An 18,353-nucleotide genomic window follows, 5' to 3' on the forward strand; every position below is an offset into this window, starting at 1 on the left:
TGCAGATGACGCAGCATGCCCATCCCACACTGCTGGCGAACTGCAGAGAAACCTCACCATCCTCTCGTACACCTACAGGCATGCCGGACTCCTCGTCAACACCGAGAAGACAGAGGTGCTTCCTCAGCACTCTGGACCTGCTCCTGCCACAGAGCACGCCTTCTACGTCAACCGCGCGGACCTCAAGAACGTCACGTGCTTCACCTATCTTGGCTCGGTCATCAACACCGACTGCAACATCACCGACAATGTGGAGCGCCGTATACGTCTCGCCTGGGCGGCCTTCGGCAGACTGGCGGGTCGTGTCTTCCTCAACCGCGACCTGACTATCCGCACAAAGATAGCTGTCTACAAGGCCGTATTTCTCTCCTCCCTGCTATATGGCTGCGAGGCATGGGTGCTCTTCCGTCGGCATATGAAATGTCTGGAGGCCTTAAATCAGAACAATAAAACTGTGGTTTATCGTTCATTTCTAAACACTTGGTGTCTCTCAGAACCTGACACTTTCACAATGATTTTAATCTTTTCCGTCTTCTGTTTAGCCTGGTCAGTGCAGTTGATCACATATGCTATAAATAGCACTAGCCTATCCCCCTCTGTTTTCCTCTGTACACAGCCGCCACGTGTCCAAACCTCTGGCATTTGTAACACCTGAGTGGAGGGCCAATCATATGGCTTCTTACATTTTCTCCACACTTTTCACATATCAGTAGCTCTACAATTGGTTTAAAAGTGTGGAGAAAATGTAAGAAGCCATATGATTGGCTGAAAGCAAACACATCTCATTGGCTGATGAATCTGTCAATCAGTTTTATAAGCCAATGGTGAAGTTTATTGACCCGCGACATCAGGGCAGTCTCAAAATTCACCGCAGAGATTTCTCTCACAAATACACAGAAGTTTCACAGCACAGAAGCGGTTTGTAAATGCACATTCAGCAATTTGCATTATCTGTGGATTTATATTACAAGTGTGCCTCAAAGTAATATTTGTGAAACAGATCGTGTGCATTTGTGAATCTGAAATACAACTGCAAAACAAATATATATTTGTGAACCAGAGTGTGTGCATTTGTGAAACAGATCGTGTGCATTTGTGAAAAACCCTGCAAGAGTTCATTCATTATGATACTGTTCTGATTCCATAGATTTGCGGCCTACTTATGCATATTCATGAGTGGGCGTGTCTATAGACGGAACACTGACTTCCTCCTCCCCGCACGGTGACGTAGGGCCAGAGGATGGCCCCGCCCTGCTCCCACCCTCTCCGTAGCCGAGCTCATGCTGCTTTATAAACACGAGACAGAGCGTGGGGGCGGGGCGTTCACTGGTACATACATAGACTGTAGAAAATACATACATAGCACTGGACGAAGGACGCTGAAATGCTCACCTTCGTGGGCGTGTCTGTTTACATGTCAATCAGAGCAGAGAGCTTCCTGGAGGCGCGGCTTCTCCAGCTCAGAACATGTCATCAAATTGGAGGAGGTGTTTGGGCTCGCCCTGCAGTAAGGAATGAGCAAATCCCAATCGAACTAATGATTGAAGGAATCAACGAAAAAAACTATTTGGGCATGTGTATGAACCCCAAACAGCAGTTTTATCATTTTTATCGTTTAAAGCACAGAAAAGTCGATTTAGCATAACACGGGCCCTTTAATGGTTCTTACAAAAGCATTTGACACGATTAATCGTAACATTTTTGGTCTAGTTTTAGACCTTGTTTCAGTCTTTTTAATTGTGTTATTTAAATATTTAAGTGTGATGTAAAATAAAGTTACTTAGCCTTACCCTGATGAAAAGCATTTGTTTTTTTTTTTTTAATTTTGGTGAAAGTTTAGCTATTTTCAGACATAATGTAGAAATCTGTAATAAACAATAATTACATTTAGAAGTCAGTTAATTTAGTATGAAGATGTAATTGTTTTGTTTTTTTTGGGGGGGGGGGGGCTTCAAGACGTGTTAGTCTTGTGATGATCTTTCACACTATAGTCAAATGTATTTATTATTGTCAGAGACCAATGTTATGCACTGCCGGTGAGTAAAGTTGTTTTTCAACAAGAAATGTAGGATTTTTGGGACTTTTTCCAACACAACACGTATGACAACATACATAACATAGTCTTTACGTGGTCCTAATGTGTGAATATAGAATGTTCTCTGGTGACCAGTTCAAGGTGTATCCAAGTTGGATAATTCCTAAATCTTTCTGCTCTGATCAAGATAAGATAGATTAGTAGTGTTAAGTCACATCCATAGATTCAGTACAGTGTATACCAATAGCCAGCAGGTAGTGCTAGTGTGTTAATATTTCACTGCTTATCACCTGAATATTTCACCTTTACATTCTGTTCTTAAAAATAATGATAATTGTGTTGATCTTCAGACTGTCCTCTGTGACTTCTGAAATGATAAAGAGCAAAAAGAACAAGGCCAAAGAAGAAAGACAAATGTGCTCTGACAAAGGAAAACAGAGTAGAACTAGATAGTGTGTACAAAACATTACTGATGATAACGATATTGCTAAAATCTAAAATGCAATTAGAAATTTGTCACTGAAATTTAATTCAAAGTCGCAGGCGGTGTTTTTTTTTCCTTCCCTCAATCAAAAAACTTAAAAGTAAAAGCCAATGGTGAAAGTTACTGATTACAAGTGCTCACATTACTGTAAATGAGTTGCTTTTATGGGTACTTGTGCTTTTTTTTGAGTATATTTCTAAACCAGTAATTTTACTTGTCCATTTTAAAAGAAGTAAAGTCATTTGTTGCATTTCTATGTGATCCTGCTGTGAAATGGTATTTTATTTTGTATTGTGTGCTGTGTTTTAGTGTGTTTTGTATTGGTTTTATTTTTGCAGTGCATTTTAGCTTTTGTTTTATGAACCTTGCCAATCACATGCTGTCATTTGATCAACCCCATCACATGACTATGTCCAAACCCTGAGGCTAATCAACACACCTGAGGTTAATCAGCACCTGTGGCTGGAGCACAATAAAAGGGGCAGACAGGAGAAGGAGCAGGGGGAGGAAAAACGACACAGACAGGAGAAGGAGCAGCAGGGAAGCTGTGGGTCCTCCCCAGGTTCCCAGGGGCAGAGGAGGACCCTGCCCTCCAGGTTCCCAGGGGCAGAGGAGGACCCTGCCCTCCAGGTTCCCAGGGCACAGGATGGCACACGCATCGGGGACCACAAGCACGCCGGGATCACAAGTGTTGCGAGGCGATATACACGCAGGGGCAGAGGAGGACTCTGCCTTCCGTGTGAGTACCCTATGGGACCGTAGTAACACTTGTTGGACAAAGTCAGATCGGGGATATTGTTGTGGGACGTTTGACTGCCGGTAGTTGTTCTGTGTAGGTGTCCCAGCGTGTGGAGGGCTGGAGCCAGCGGGAAGTATCGAGACTGATTGGAGTGTTAAGAGCCACATACACGCAAAGGCAGAGGGGAACTCTGCCTTGCCCTGTAAGTGACGTGGCAACACCCCTCCTTCGGACGTAGTCTCGGACCCCCATGCTGGTCTATGTTTTGCATTTTCAGGGGACCCTGAGCCTGTGACCAGTGGGATCTACCGCCTTGGGACAAGGGAGAGCGGAGGACCTGGGCGTAGCTGCACATTGCATTTTATTGTGGACAGTGACTTTTACCCTTATTTTATTCGTTCATTAGCCCACATCGTTAATAGATTTTAGCAAACATTGATTTTAATTTGTGGGCATTTTAATCTGTTTTACCTTAATCTTTTTAATAAATTTGTGACATCATGGTTGCTGTCCTCCTTGGTAACTAAGGGGTGCTCACACCCGGTAGCTTACTCTCCCTCCATAAACTTTTGGTCAATTCACTGTTATTCAAACTTCCCCAGCAACACCCCACCCCCATTACATCTACACCCAACCGTTATTGAGTAAATTATTATTTTTTGTTTTAAAATGATTAATGGACATTGTGAAACTACAAAAAAAAAAAAAAAATCAAATAAAATCACACAACAATCAAATGCATCACATCATAGCCAACCAACGAGATTAAACCTAACACATCAGTTTTTGAGTTCATACATTTACATTTTTTTAATTTTGAATTGAATTAATTGGTGTTGTTTCATATAAAATAATGACAATTGCACATTTTGACAAACCATTTATTTTATACAGATGCCTTTGTGGAAAAAAAAATGACGTTCAATTTGTGCAAGATTTCATCTCTTCCTTTTTAAGTTTATACATGAGACGTTTACTGTAAGCAAAGGAACAGTGGCAAAATGTATTTCCAAAAATAAACATAGGGGTGAAAGTAACCTTTACTTCGAGTACTATTTAATTGAGCTACTTTTTACTTGTACTTGACTTTTTTAATGTATGTCTTACTTCTACTTGAGTAGAATATGTCAGTACTCTTTACGCCTCCTAAAAGCTTAAAACAGCAAAGATGAAAACTTTGTTTAACTTTATTCACATCGGTAAGAAAGTCGTTGTGGACTTTTATGACTTGAAATGTTAATCTTGTTTTCCCCACAGCAGATCAAAGATCACATATGACCTTTTACTGAGTCTATGGTTTATTGGTATCTGACAGGCCAGTGTGCAGTTTCAACATATGTGCTGCTTTCCTAGAAGAACACAATGTTCTGCAGTGAGCCACATACTACAGATGTTTTTAATAGACAGACCCTTCATTGTAAAGTATTCACTATTCGGTGTGAAATGTATTGTTGCTCTGCAGCATCTGCTCACCAGCATTCAAGAATGCATCTCGTGTTTCAGGGCAGCTCCAAATGACACAAAACCAACAACAATATCAATGAGAACAGCCAAAGTTTCAGGTGTAATAAAGTATATTTTTTTGTTTCACTCACTTGATATTCAGTGTATTCTTTCAAATGAGGGAATACATTTTCACTCCTTATCTTAATCTTACCACGACTGATCCTCTGAGGCGTGTTTTAAATTTCCGGCTGCAATAAAATACTATTGCGTAATGTTTGCTGATTTCTTCATCCCAACTCATCTTGGAGTTGAGGGGATTTTGCATCATAGGAGCTTGTCTTGTGATTGTTGTTGAATTCAGTAAAACTTAAATGAGAACGTTTAAAGCAGTCTAGAGTTTGTAGGGAGTCAAAGCCAGTTGCAGACTACGTGTTCTTGTGGAAGGGAAACTATGCCATGAGAACATGCAAACTCCTCAAAGGCACAAGTGAAGCGATAAAGCCTTCAACCTTCAAGCTCAGAGGCAACATCACCACCCACTGTATGACTCTATACTGTTTCTGTTTACTTTACACTGTAACCTGTTGTAGTGCTGGGCGATATATTAAGATTTAAGATATATAAAGTTTTCTATTTTGGCGACATAGAAAGTACAATATCGCCTATATCGATGTATACATTTTTTATAGCTTATTTTGTATCAAAATACTCTATTTAGGATGCTTTTGCGACTTCTCGGAACAGCATGAAAAGCAGAGTTAGATGGATTACTGAATGTGTCCTAACCCAGATCTACAGCTAAACAAGCCACACTACAGAACTCACTCACACGTGCTGTCCCTTACAAGAGAAAAAGCCAAAAGTGGCACATATTGTGCAACTGTTGGTGAATAAATGTGTGGCATTTTGCATCAGCAAATTTAACCCAGATTTGTCTTTCTGGTCAGAGTTCATTTGAATGAAAATAATCCTGAATTACATTAAATATCACCATTTTGAGAAAAAATATTGAGATATGAGTTTTGGTCCATATCGCAGAGTCCTACCCTGTTGTAAAAACGTTATATGGAACCCTCAGAGCCTATTTGTCTTTATGAACAGGCATAGATCCTGTCACTACAGGAAATGTCCCTGAAGAACAGATCATTACTTAATCAAGAGGGAGCCCTAATATTAATTTGAACTAAACTAAGTATCTGAGCTTCTGACCAACATTTAATTAATCTCAGAGAGTGCAAACCTCCGCTAAGCACCAAATATCCTCTTTGCCAAATATTTACAGATATCTGGATCACTGATCATGCATGGTACCATGATTATTCAGACTTTAAGGCTTGGAAGAAATGTATATCTTCATTTATATATTAAAGAAAAAGATGAATTGATTTTAATTGATTTCCCTTTGAATGACCCGGTATCGGATCATAGAATCCAAAAAACTATCATCTAATTTTAAAAAATGTTTTCTACTGTGTGTCATGCAGCGCTGTGGGCTCAATTCTTAATGTAAAGGGTCATTTTTAAGTCAAAGTTAAAGACACTCTTTCTCTATTGCGTATGATTGAGAGGGAGATTTTTGGTCATGTTGTTGTTTATGTTTGTTGATGATTTTAAATGTTTTTACTGATGATTTTAAATGTTTTGTTGCCGACTTTAATGTTCTTATTGATTTTAAGCTGTTGTCTACACATTGAGTTGCCTTGTGTTTGAAATCCGCTACACAAATACATTTGCCTTGCCTTCATATTTTAAAAAATGCATCAAGTTTGGTTAGTTTCATCTTTTATGGCGTTAGTTGAAAATCTAAATTGGAACTGTGACTGAAAAGTTCTTGAAAAAAATTAAAAATTAAATGGATACAAATAGAAACAAATTGAATCATGAAACAAAATCCAATCGATTTGGGAAATAAATGTCCAGCTCTATGGGATATTATATATTAATCTTCCATGGCCTAAGGTATGTCTTTGATTAAAATGTTGTCAAAATCTGTTTTGTACTTTTGACGTAATCCTATAACGGACAAAAAACAAAAAAAAAACACAAATAAACGCCAGTGAAAATATTATCGCACAGAAAGTCTGGCTGCAGCTGTAGCTTACCTCCCTAGGATGACTATTGAGATTCCTGATTGTTTTTAAAGTCGTTTTTGAGCTCCAGAAAAGTTTAATAGCACTCCTTTTATCCAATATTAAAACCTGATCATGCAAGAAAAGTAAAAACAAGAAGGTGGCAAATACTGATTATTTCAATATTCTTAAAATACAAATAAACCAAAAAATAAAGATAAACCTAAATAACAGTCTTTGAAATCATTTAAAACTTGGTTAGCACTATAAAGAGCATTATTTAATATACAAAATGTGACTATGAACATCTTCATTGACAACTTAACTGATGACAAAACTGGAGTTGAAACATTCATCTGACACATCATGTAACTTCATCTGCTGGGAATATTTGAATATTGAACCAAAGCTCATAGGCACAAAAAAAGATACAAATAATAATTTTCTGAAATCTGACTGGGAAGATTTCACATGATTCACAAATCATCAATAACACATTCAAGTTTAATTAAAGTTCACATATTTGTTCGAGATGAGATGAATGAATCAGTTTTCCATTACTGGAAGAGAGAATAGAACTGTTACTATGGTAACTAACAAATACTACAGCATTGTAACTGTAACTTGTGTTGTTACCAATGTGAAAATGTGGAGTTATATGGTGTCAATTACAACGCTGTCATCTCCTGGCACTCACCATATTAAAGGCATGTTTTGTAGACAAACGCAACCTATTTATGATTTTTCCAGTAACAATAGGAAAAAAGGACTTGAAATATAGGTTTCACTGTCACATAAGGTACTGTATGTTAAGATGCTACTGTAACTAAAATATTGCCGTTTTGAGACACAACATTGATGTTGCTTTTAGCTAATTCAACTTATTCCACAAACATTGATTCGAAGGTGATTGTAGATGAACCTGGAACTGTGATCTTCATGAACAGAAAAATAATGCCTTTTATTATATATTAACCAGAAACAACAACAACAACTCTATTTGTATACAACCCACAATTACAAACAGAAACCTGGAGAAAAAATTAAGTGGTTAAAAGTAAAATGTTAAAAGTTTAAAAGTTTGGTCATTCCCAAAGATTCTCTTAAAAATGTGACATTAAGAAAATGAAATCACTTTAAACATCTAAAGTTTCAAATCAGATTGATGTTTTACAATGACAATTGAAAATGTCAAATTTATGGATCTGACTTATGTCAAATTATTTGAAGTATTATAGTAATGTTTCAAACAACATTTTTATTGTAGGTCACGGCTGACAATGCATTCAGAAATGCTTTTTTTGCATATTTAAACTAAAACTAAACCTACTCTATTTCTGTGGTAAATTTGCTTACAGAGTTGAGGTTAGCTGCTTTTTACCAAAATTATAATTACTTCAAACATTCATTTCAAAACATGCACAAAAATAAATTACAACAATCCAAACTTGCTCAATTTATGTAACAACTGCTATAATCCCAAATCCCCTGGAATACTAAAACATGTTGATATAAATTTAGACTTCAACAGTTTCAAAACATTTTTAGAAACTAACGTGTACAAATGACTTTCTGCCTGGTCTGTTGGCTTTAAGACTGATGTGTTGTTCGTAAAACACAGAAATAATAAATAAAATGCTGCGTTCTCAGTTTAGTACCAAAACCAAAGGTTACAAACTCCAACAATAAAGTCCCCAGGTATGAGAATCAAGTCAGCAGTACCAGTACAGGAAACAAGCAGACATGTTCTTGTCCATAAGCTGTCTTTGTTTTCCTTTAATCTTCACTCGGGTGCTGCGTCTTGACTGGTAACCAGCTGAACTGATACGGCTCTTTTGGTACCAGCAGATCGATGTCAAGCTTTTTCTGCTCTTTGTCGCTGTGCACCGACCTGTATCCGAGCAGAGACATTGCCCCTTTACAAACATCTTGAATCCGTGAGACCTTGTTGTACGGCATTGCAGTGCGCCATGCTTGTGAGACGTCGGCTGCGTTCCGTGAGGTGATTTTGAAGGCATCCTTTCTGGTACCTTGGCCTTTCCCATGAGTCACGTTGAAAATCCAGTCACCCAATTTCCTGGTCATCTCCAAACCTACAAACTCATACATGGACTTTATCTCCTCAAGTGGGTTGAGCGCCACGTCCTCGTAGCGAACCATTTTGTAGCGGCCTTTGAGAAACGGAGGAGGCTTAAGGATGGCCCTCTCATTGATGCGCACATGGCTCCTGCAAATCTCCTGTATGACCTGATACTGAACCTCAGCCGGTGGAAAGCTCTTGTGCTCCAAAACCACGTTATTGTCACTGAGTAACGCCTTAGCAGACGCTTCCCTGGACCGTCCTACGGCACGCGGGTCTCGTACCAGATGGATAATGCGTAGATTCAGATTAGGGTCTTGCAAAAGGGGGTAAAGGGATTCGAGCTCAAAGAAGCGCACTTCTTTCAAGACGACATGGCTGTAGGTGCTGCAGGCCTCCTCTGCCTTCTGCAGACCTTGAGCGTTACACTTTTCATTGCAGAGGGTCTGATTACTGAGCTCATCCCGTGACGTGAGAAGACAGACAGGTGGTGAGCACAGTGCTCGACTGTGGCTCCACATAAACAACGAAGAAACCCCAGAGTTCTCCGGGAGGTAGGCATCCATCACAGAAAGGTCGCACTGGAAGACGCTTCGTATCAAATCCCGCACCGCCATTCTGAGCTTTTTTGCTCCTTGTTTCTGCATACTGGTCCAAATGTGCCAAGCTGGCTCCATCAGGTAAAACACAGACGGATGCTGGCTGAACACCTGTCCGACAAAAGATGAGCCCGATCTCCATGACGACAGAAGTAGGACGTGAACTTTGGGGTTAGACGGAGGGGAGCTGCAGGGGCTGAGCTGGACGTACCACCCACAGAGCAGCACCACCACAGCGCCCTGCAGGATCAGCAGGAATGTGACGGTCCCCAGGTTCACTCGACAGCGGGGCATGATGACTATTGTTCACCGTCGTTCCTTAGGGAGTTTCTACTGCTGTTAGAGAGAAAAAACAAAGTTTCTTTTGTCTTATTTGGGAAATTAAATGTGTTGCAAAATAGTCAAATAACCTATGATGAGATTGGTTTTGTTAATATGCTAGGTCAAAGGTCATCAACCTTTCTGAAACTCAGAGCTACTTCATAGGTAAAGTATAGTCCAAAGGGCTACCAGTTTGAAAAGAGCTTCTTTAAACACTAAATGTTCACGGTTTCACTTTAATTAGAGCCTAAGATAATATGTAAGGCTAGCAGTAGCTGAAAAGAGTAGGAAATGTTTAAGTTTCAACATGCAATACTTTATTTCTCCTAATTTATGCAATTGTTTCATTTTCAACATTTCACAGAAAACCATCATGTTCCGAGCTACTAACAAACAACTTTTGACTAATCGCGTAACAAGTAACATTTATAAAATGTAACAATCAACGTATTTTACAAAGTTTTATATATGACCACTGACTGTACACTAAATCTTCAAAAACATTTGTCCCAATGTTTCAGTGAAAAATAAACATTTAAACATGGTTAATTTAATGTGTTGGTGACCCCTGTGCTAGGTAGATAAAAGTCCATCTTGACTCAGTTTGACTCATAAGATGGATGATATTTTTCCTACACAGAAGTTGGCTGGTCTTACAGTCCTTGATGGGTTTGGGCTGAGAGGTTTTCCTCATGGTAGTTTGAAGGTATGGATTAGAAAACTCTGACTTTAGTTTGTGGATGTGCTCAGTTTTCCAACATTTATTAGAGATTTGGACTGGGTTCTGAATGTGTTTGTTAATGGACTTTATTTGTTGACGGAGTGACTTCAATATTCATGATGGCGATAACAGGCTGTCTGCATGAGTTTTCATCTTTTATTAGTTATAAAATGTCCAGACAAGACAACATTCTTAAGAATATGAAATCTGTTACAGTGTATACACTCTTACCATTGGAGCTTTTTCAGTCAAAGGTACAAAAACAGCTTGATATGTTGTGAACACTATAGTGAACTAGAATTGTTGATAAATCCTTGCAGCAATGCCATGAGTATTGATAAAGTTTGTTTGGCTCTGAATGTGGTAGAGCTGATTTAGATTACTTTAGGCCGACCAAGATTGATAAATACATTTTGCTGGAATAAACTTTAACATCAGAAATGCCTTTGAAGGCTTGCGTTGCTTATTTGATGATTATAAAAACTATCTGGAGGGTTCTTTTGGACTAAATATAATTAAACAATGTTAATCTTGAATAGTAACTCCAATGCAAACAATGATGAACATGTCAAATAGGCTATGTACACATTGTTCATAGCCGAATGTGACCTGCCCCGAAAAAAGACTAATGGCTTTACAATTTGTAGCTTTGACAAATTACAGATGTTGAAATGACTATGACATGGAAATAAAATACATCTTTTTTTTTTTTTAAGTACACAAAGATGTTGGTGCTGAATGCAACCTGCTGTCTATACGCTTATGTCGAGGTGTGAGGACAGGCTAGTGGAGTACAATGATCAACTTTAGCTTCAAATAAACAACAGACATTATTCTGCTTCAAATCCACTACACCAGGGGTCACCAAGCCTTTTGAAACTGTGAGCTACTTTATAGGTACTGAAAGGCTACCAGTTAGAAAAGCACTTCTTAAATATCAAATGTTCACAGTTTCACTTTAATTAGATGGTAAGAGAATAAGAAAGGCGAGCAGTAATTTAAAAAAGTTGGAAATGTTTAAGTTTCAACATGCAACACTTTATTTCCCCTAATTTATACAATTGATTGATTTTCATTACATAGAAAATTATCATCTTCCTATTTTACTAGCTACTGACAAACAACTTTTAACTAATTGTACAACATATAACATTTGTAAGATGTAACAATTATTTTACAAAAATACCCTTGCGTTTTAAAAAATATATTCATGTAGAGACAAAACAAGCTGCAAACTTGTGTGTCCAAAAGAGACATTCCCGAGTGGTGACATTATGGATGAAAAGGGAAAGAAAAGAAAAAAAAACTTCCAAACAACTTCGAAAGAGGAACTATTCTTGAACTGGAGGAATGCCAACAACGTCTGGCAGGGAACAAGGGCAACACGAACAACGATAGAGAGGAAGAGGAATAAAAAAAAAGACAACACTGACTACAGATGAGAATACACAAGAAAGGACTGTTCAGAACAACTCAAGAATGTTTGACCAGAGAGACATGTAAACCCATGTAAATTTGCGATGGTAAAACAGGGGACGGGACCCAGATAAGCAAACTGCTTCTCTCGTCTCCTTTTTCGGCATGTACAAAAGAATGTAAAAAAAAAAAAAAAAAAGTGAATGTAACCATGTCGGAAATAAACTGAATAAATAAAAAAAATTAAAAAATAAATAAAAATATCTAAAATACCATATTATATATAACATACCATAACACATACGCCCAATCTGCAACACTTAAAAACATTAATCACAATGTTTCAGTGAAAATAAACATTTAAAGATGGTTAACCATCACATGGTCCATACAGGCTACTTGGTGCCCGTGGGCAGCCTGTTGGTGAGCCCTGCCCTACACCACATGAACACAGAACCCAACATGTCACATCGACCCCAGAAGACAGAAACACATCATGTTTAAGGTTTTAAACTTAACATACCAGCCAGGAAGTAGCACCGAAGCAGTGCCGTGCAGGATGAGCAGGTAAGTAATGGTGCTGCTGTTCACCTTCCAACAGAGCATGATGTTTATCTTTACTGCGGTCCTTTCAGAAACGCCTCTGCTGTTGGAGAGAAAACCAAGCACAAAGACTCAAGGCTGAGAAGTGTTAAACTTCTGACTGAATGAGAAGTTAACAAAGGGCCACACAAGCTTTACGCTTTGTCGTAAATATGCTTTACAGTTACTTATAACCAGTTTAATAAGAAAAGGAGGTGTATGTAATCTTTGTCTTTCTTGAATTAGATTTAATACATTATTAGAAGTAGATCTAATACACCTAAATACCTCAAAGTCGCAAAAGGAATAACCGACACCAACACGTTCAGAGTCAGCAGCCTCATTTTGATAGAAAAAACAGAAGCTTTATTTATTTATTTACTATTCCCACAGGGAAATCTTTGAAAGAAATCATTTGTTTTCAGAGGTGAAAGTAATTGATTACAAGTGCTTGTGTTACTGTAATTGTGTAGCTTTTATAGGTACCGTGTAGGAAAATGTGTATTTCTTGTATTGTTGTTCAACTTAAACGTATCAACTGTCTGCTAAAAGGATCATCTAAAGTTGATCTCAGTGTATTTTCCCCTTTGATCAAATTTTAACACAGTCTGCACTTCCTTGTTTTGGGGATTGATCTGTTGATAAAATTTAAGACAATTGTTACACAGCCAATGCTAACTAGAATAACATACGAGGTAGAACTTTATAATACAGCCCGTGTCTTACAGGGTAACTCCCGCTGTCTTACAGGGTAACCAAAAAAGCGCTATATAAAATTGATGTATTATTATTATTATTATTATTATTAGAATCACGAGTTTCAGGAAATGCACAAGTGATCCTGCCCTTTTCAATATAAATACACTTGTGTCATTGCCTGATTTTCAGAAGACTCTTGTCAAACCTGTTGGTCAAAATAAATCCACAAAGATTAAATCTGTTTCCTCAGTCTTATTCAATTCTATTCAAGAAAAAATTCCTGCCTCTTACCCTCAAAACTGAGAAGGTCGACAGAGGACCGTTTGCTGTTGGACCCCGGCTGTCTCGGCAGGATCTACACGACCAAATCCTCCATTTAAAAGCTAAAAACAAATTCTCCAAATGTCTATCAATTGATAATATTTTTTGGACTGAACATTTTCTGAGGCAGACTCCTTTGTGTGATACACCAAAGATGGAGAGTCCCATATTTTGGTTACTACTAAAAAAAATTGATTCGAGGCCGATATTAGTTTGCACAGAGTTCCTAAATTCTCCTGGGTTTGATTCCAGGACTTAAACAAACACTCAGGATCAGCATACGTTTGGGGTGACATCTTTTTTTATTTGATAGTAACACCCCTCACAATGCGTCACACACAGGTTCTGCCTCTACCTTTGGTAAATTATTTACAAATGTCAGCAGTAGTAAAGTGGATTTGCCTCCTTGATATTCAAACATCTTAATCCCGTCAGGCTGGAGTTAGTCTTTAGATTGATTCCTTTAGGTGCGGCTCCTTTTGAAGAGGGATCAGGATGTGTAAATCTCAAACTGCAGCAGATCCGGGTTTTGGCAAATCCAAATTTTACTCAAATCCCATACAAACATTGACGCATGAGTTGATTATCATAACATTTTGCTAGTCTTAATTAAGTACATGATCTGCTCCATTACAATATGGGTCTGCTGGCTGGAAATGGTGCTGTGAGAAGATGCTTCTCTCTCCAAACCAGCAAATACAGCCTGGGATCAGTTTATAAATAGATAAATTATGGAATAATGTTGATAAAGAAATAAAAATAAGTGACACATTATTTATTTTCAAAAAAGCAGTAGGAATATGTTTGTAAGGGTATAAAGTGTACTTTGTTAAATGCTGTATAATTTATTTTTGTTGCATTATTTAAAAAATGCAACTCAAATGTACTTTGTTGAATGCTTGCATTTCTTTTGTGTGTATTGTTTGAGAAAGGCAACTTGAGTGTAATGAGTTTTGTTTCACTCATTCTTGCTTCTGTCTGTTTCAGTCTCGTTATACATTTTTAAATTGTGAGATATGATTAAATATTTGTGTTAAACTGAAACAAACTGAAACTGAATTAAATATAACAACCCAAATAAGAAATTACAATTTAAAAACGTATGTGTCGGATCCTCTTGATGCATAACAATTGATTGAATATTTACCTGTCTTGGTGTAAATTTTTTTGTCAATTTTAAAAATTTTTAAACAACTCATTATTTTTATTATTAGGTCTTCTCCTTTAAATCTGTAATACATTCTTCTGCACTTTGGAGCTTTTACAAAGTCACGAAGTATCAACGTTACAAAGATTATCTATACACCAGGCACTATTGTGGGAATCTGTTTTATTCCCATCCCATATGATATAATAATTCCAGCATGTTCTATTAGTGTTTCGAATACAACTCAAAGGATGTTTGTATTCTGAACAAAATAAATATTTTAATAAATAATTTACTAAATGTCCGTAATCATCAACTAAGTGACTTACTAAAAGCAGTCATAATCGCAGTGATGCATCATCACAGAAAGAAAAAAATGAATCTCAAAAACAATACAATGCATATATTATTATTGGGATTTTTAACTATTTGTGGGGAAAAAGAAATTAAAGCTTAAAGGTGCAGTCTGCAACTCTTATAAAAGTGACTTTTTGTCATATTTGCTAAAGCTGTCACTATGTAGGGGTAGCTTTACATCAAAGTAGTAGTTTGTGTGAAAAAAACAGGCTCATTGAGTCCCTCCTACTGCTCCTGCAGCCTTTGGCAGAATGCACTGCGACCGAGCAAAAAGAACCAATCAGAGCCAGGATTGCGTTTGGTGGGCTGTCTAACAGCTGTTGCTCACAGTCCCCGCCCTTTTCCCGGAGCTAGCACCGTCTTTTTTACAGTGTATGGTCTAGAGGAGTAGAAAATGGAATTGGCCATTTTTCTGCTTGAAAGGTAATTACTGCTGCTTGATTTACATTATGTTTGATTTGTAATTGTTACACTAGAACTCTGTGGTGCATTTGTTCATGTGCGCGCAGCAACCTCCGTGTGGCTGCTGTAAGTGACACTGTGTTGTTGCTGCTGCTGAGGTGTGTGCACATTGAGAGAGAGAAGCGCTGCAGTAATATGCTTTTGACAGAGCATGTTATATTGATGTGATGTTGCTGTCGGGTTAACGTTAGCTTGTTAGCTCCTCTGAGGGACGGACTTTGGAAAGTTTGGAGGCAGGGCAAGAGAGTAGCGGGAGGGAGGGGGAAAGAGGGATTTCAGAGTTGCGGACTGCACCTTTAAGACTTAAAGCAACATATGAGTTAACAATATTTCTCCATGTGTTTAGGGTGACCAGATATTCATAATTCAAAACCAGGACAGTAATTTAACCAAATAAGTATTTACATATGCTTTTATTACTTATTTTTATTACGTTTCTTATTTCTTCCTTTTGGATGAAATGTATTAAGGCGGGCATACACTGCAATTTTTTCAATCGTTGTACTCAGCTCCAGCTCAAACTGTGCGGCTCAATTGCAGAGCCTGACTGTGAGCAGCTCACGATTCATGTTCTCACACTACTATACAAATCGACTAACACTCTATCTCGATCTGACTGCTAAAACTGGAGGTCCATACACAACACGTCTTGTTGGTCTTGTTTCCAGAAATGCAACATTCAAATTAGTAAAAGAAGAAGAACTCTGAAGCGTCACCATTAATACACAAGAAGAAGAAGAACCCGGAAGTGAATAGACACTCACAAATATCAGCTAAAAAGAGCTTTAAAAAAGAAAAGGCAGCAATGTGATGAACCAGGAACTGGCTGGGCAGATGTGGGCAATACGGTCCGTCAATTCTACAGCGGTGCGCAGTGTGAGAGTTTGAGATAAGCCGGTTCCTGGCACTGCTTCAACAGTGCGATACCCTTATGAGGAGCAACCAGGATTTCAAATATGTCGTCGCTGTCGTCTGCAGCAGGGGTCGGGGCGGATGAGGGATGGGCAACCCGGTATGAGCGTGTCGGGCGGAAGGCGGGTCGGAGGGGGCCGGGTCTTGGCGGCATCTTTTTAGCCTCCTCAGAAGCAGTTTTAAACTTTTTGCTTGCCTTGGCCGTGACCAGGAGTCAAACAGGCAGAAAAATACTAGCAAAAGCCTTTTAGCCCAATGAGTATATACGAGCCTGTGTACATGTGACTGCCATAAAGTGTAGTTCTCCAGGCATTCTCCAGGTTACATGACCTGGCCAAAGCCCGTCTCTCCAAACTTACATGGGCGGTATTTCAAGAGGGAAGCCCCTCTCTGAGCATTGATTAGGAATGTGCGATATTTTATCGTTTATGATTTATCGTCAAAAAAATTTTCACCGGTAAGAATATGTATCCCATGATGTAAACAATAAATTCACATGTCGGAAATTAGCGAGGGCCACCGCCCATTTGTCCCTCAATTTAGCCAAGAATGCCCCGCTAAAAAATGGTGTTCCACGGACCAAAACTGCCCGTTTGTTGTCAACAACTTATTCTCTGCAGCGGAATGCCACAGAATAAGTTGGCGGAATCCCCCCTGCACACACCGCCATCTTTCTGTGTGTGAGGTGCTCACACACAGAAAGATCCAACAAAGTGGGTTAAATGCAGAGGACAAATTCCATGTATGTAATAACATTACATGGCCAATTAAAGGTAAAAGCCCTGATCAGCAGTAAAAACACTATTGGAGTTATTTGTGCTATTCATTTCATTTTAAATAATTTTATTTCAAGTGAGGAAATAAATTAATTAAATACAATAACACTAATAGAGTGACCCATATACACTCATATATTCCATAAAATATCAGCTCATGAACTCTGAGTGAGCAGCTATTGTAGCCTTTTTTAATGTGTCTAGTGTTGATGTATTCACATTTATTTGTGTTTGTAAGGAACCTGTTTACACTAAGTTGTGAATTTTTTTTATTTTATTTATAGTTTTTATTATCTGGATTTTTATCGTGATGAATACCAGAAATTATTGGGATTTTTTTTTTTTGTCAATATCGCCCATCCCTAGTATTGATATCATCAAGTGCTGTATATTGGCTTGAGGAATCATTTAAAATAACTCATATGGGTCAACTCTTTAGGTCAAAAAGTCTGCGGTGTGCCTTTAACAAAAAAATGCTTTAAATAATGAAAAAAAAAAAAAAGTTTTTGGCATGTTGAAGGAGAAAGCATGAGAAGAAGCGAACAACCAATATCGTCAATGCTATCGACCAATCAGCATTGAGTTGGTAGACTTTCAAGCTTTTTATGGTTTATATTGCAAGCGCTACTATGGCAACTGCTGTGATTGACAGCTCACAGCCCAGAGAGATCACGTTTTTAGGCGAAATGCGGTACTGCTTTCAGGGTCTTTTCTGTCATCTGCAATAGACATCAATTTCTTAATAAACAAGACTGAACTTGTGAAAAACAGAAATCGACTGGGACACGGGACGTAACTCTGAAAACCGGGACTGTCCCGGGTAAATCAGGTCACCCTAGACTAGATGTATAACTTATCCTATCAAGGTCATGGTGTGCTGGAGCCAATCGTAGCTGACTCATGGAGCAGAGCAGAGTGTACACTAGACACGACCACAGTCTATACAAACCAGGGAAATCTGGACTATAATGTCCTTCACAGACTGATAGCATGAAAGATTTAGCCATCACAGTTACTTACTAACATTGAAATGAGGGAAGTCTTCAAACACAATAAAAAGAAACAGTGCAGTATAAAGTCAATCAGTCCCATTTTCCGGTGGAAGGCTGCGATCCCTGGGGACTGAGGTGATTCTCGTGCTCATCTTACTGAACAAGCCCCGACACGATCCTCTCACCTCAAGGCCC

The 18,353-nt window shown here is 38.4% G+C and overlaps 2 protein-coding genes and 1 long non-coding RNA gene across 5 annotated transcripts in view; 1 reads left to right on the forward strand and 2 right to left on the reverse strand.

Moving 5' to 3' along the window:
• Positions 1–2,945: 2,945 nt before the first annotated feature.
• On the forward strand, positions 2,946–4,852 carry LOC114464530 (uncharacterized). Its single transcript, XR_003674226.1, has 2 exons — positions 2,946–3,460; positions 3,536–4,852. It is a non-coding gene; the product is annotated as an uncharacterized LOC114464530 (long non-coding RNA).
• A 1,488-nt stretch (positions 4,853–6,340) lies between these two features.
• Positions 6,341–18,353, reverse strand: part of chst6 (carbohydrate sulfotransferase 6) — a 28,534-nt gene continuing 16,521 nt past the window's right edge. For both annotated transcript variants that reach the window (XM_028448783.1, XM_028448781.1), the window contains exon 2: positions 6,341–9,788. In XM_028448783.1, coding sequence (XP_028304584.1) covers positions 8,550–9,746 — 1,197 coding nt within the window. In that variant the 5' untranslated portion in view covers positions 9,747–9,788 and the 3' untranslated portion in view covers positions 6,341–8,549. The remainder of the gene's footprint in view (positions 9,789–18,353) is intronic.
• The window catches only part of tmem231 (transmembrane protein 231), a 41,131-nt gene continuing 32,440 nt past the window's right edge, over positions 9,663–18,353 (reverse strand). The window contains exon 8 of one of the 2 annotated variants that reach the window (XM_028448791.1): positions 9,663–9,788. The gene's annotated coding sequence lies outside the window, so the exon portion shown is untranslated. Of the gene's footprint in view, positions 9,789–12,450; positions 12,557–18,353 lie in introns of those variants that run through there. The other variant, XM_028448790.1, reaches the window with a different exon arrangement.

Source organism: Gouania willdenowi, chromosome 6 (genome assembly GCF_900634775.1).
Source record: "Gouania willdenowi chromosome 6, fGouWil2.1, whole genome shotgun sequence".
Taxonomy (NCBI): domain Eukaryota; kingdom Metazoa; phylum Chordata; class Actinopteri; order Blenniiformes; family Gobiesocidae; genus Gouania; species Gouania willdenowi.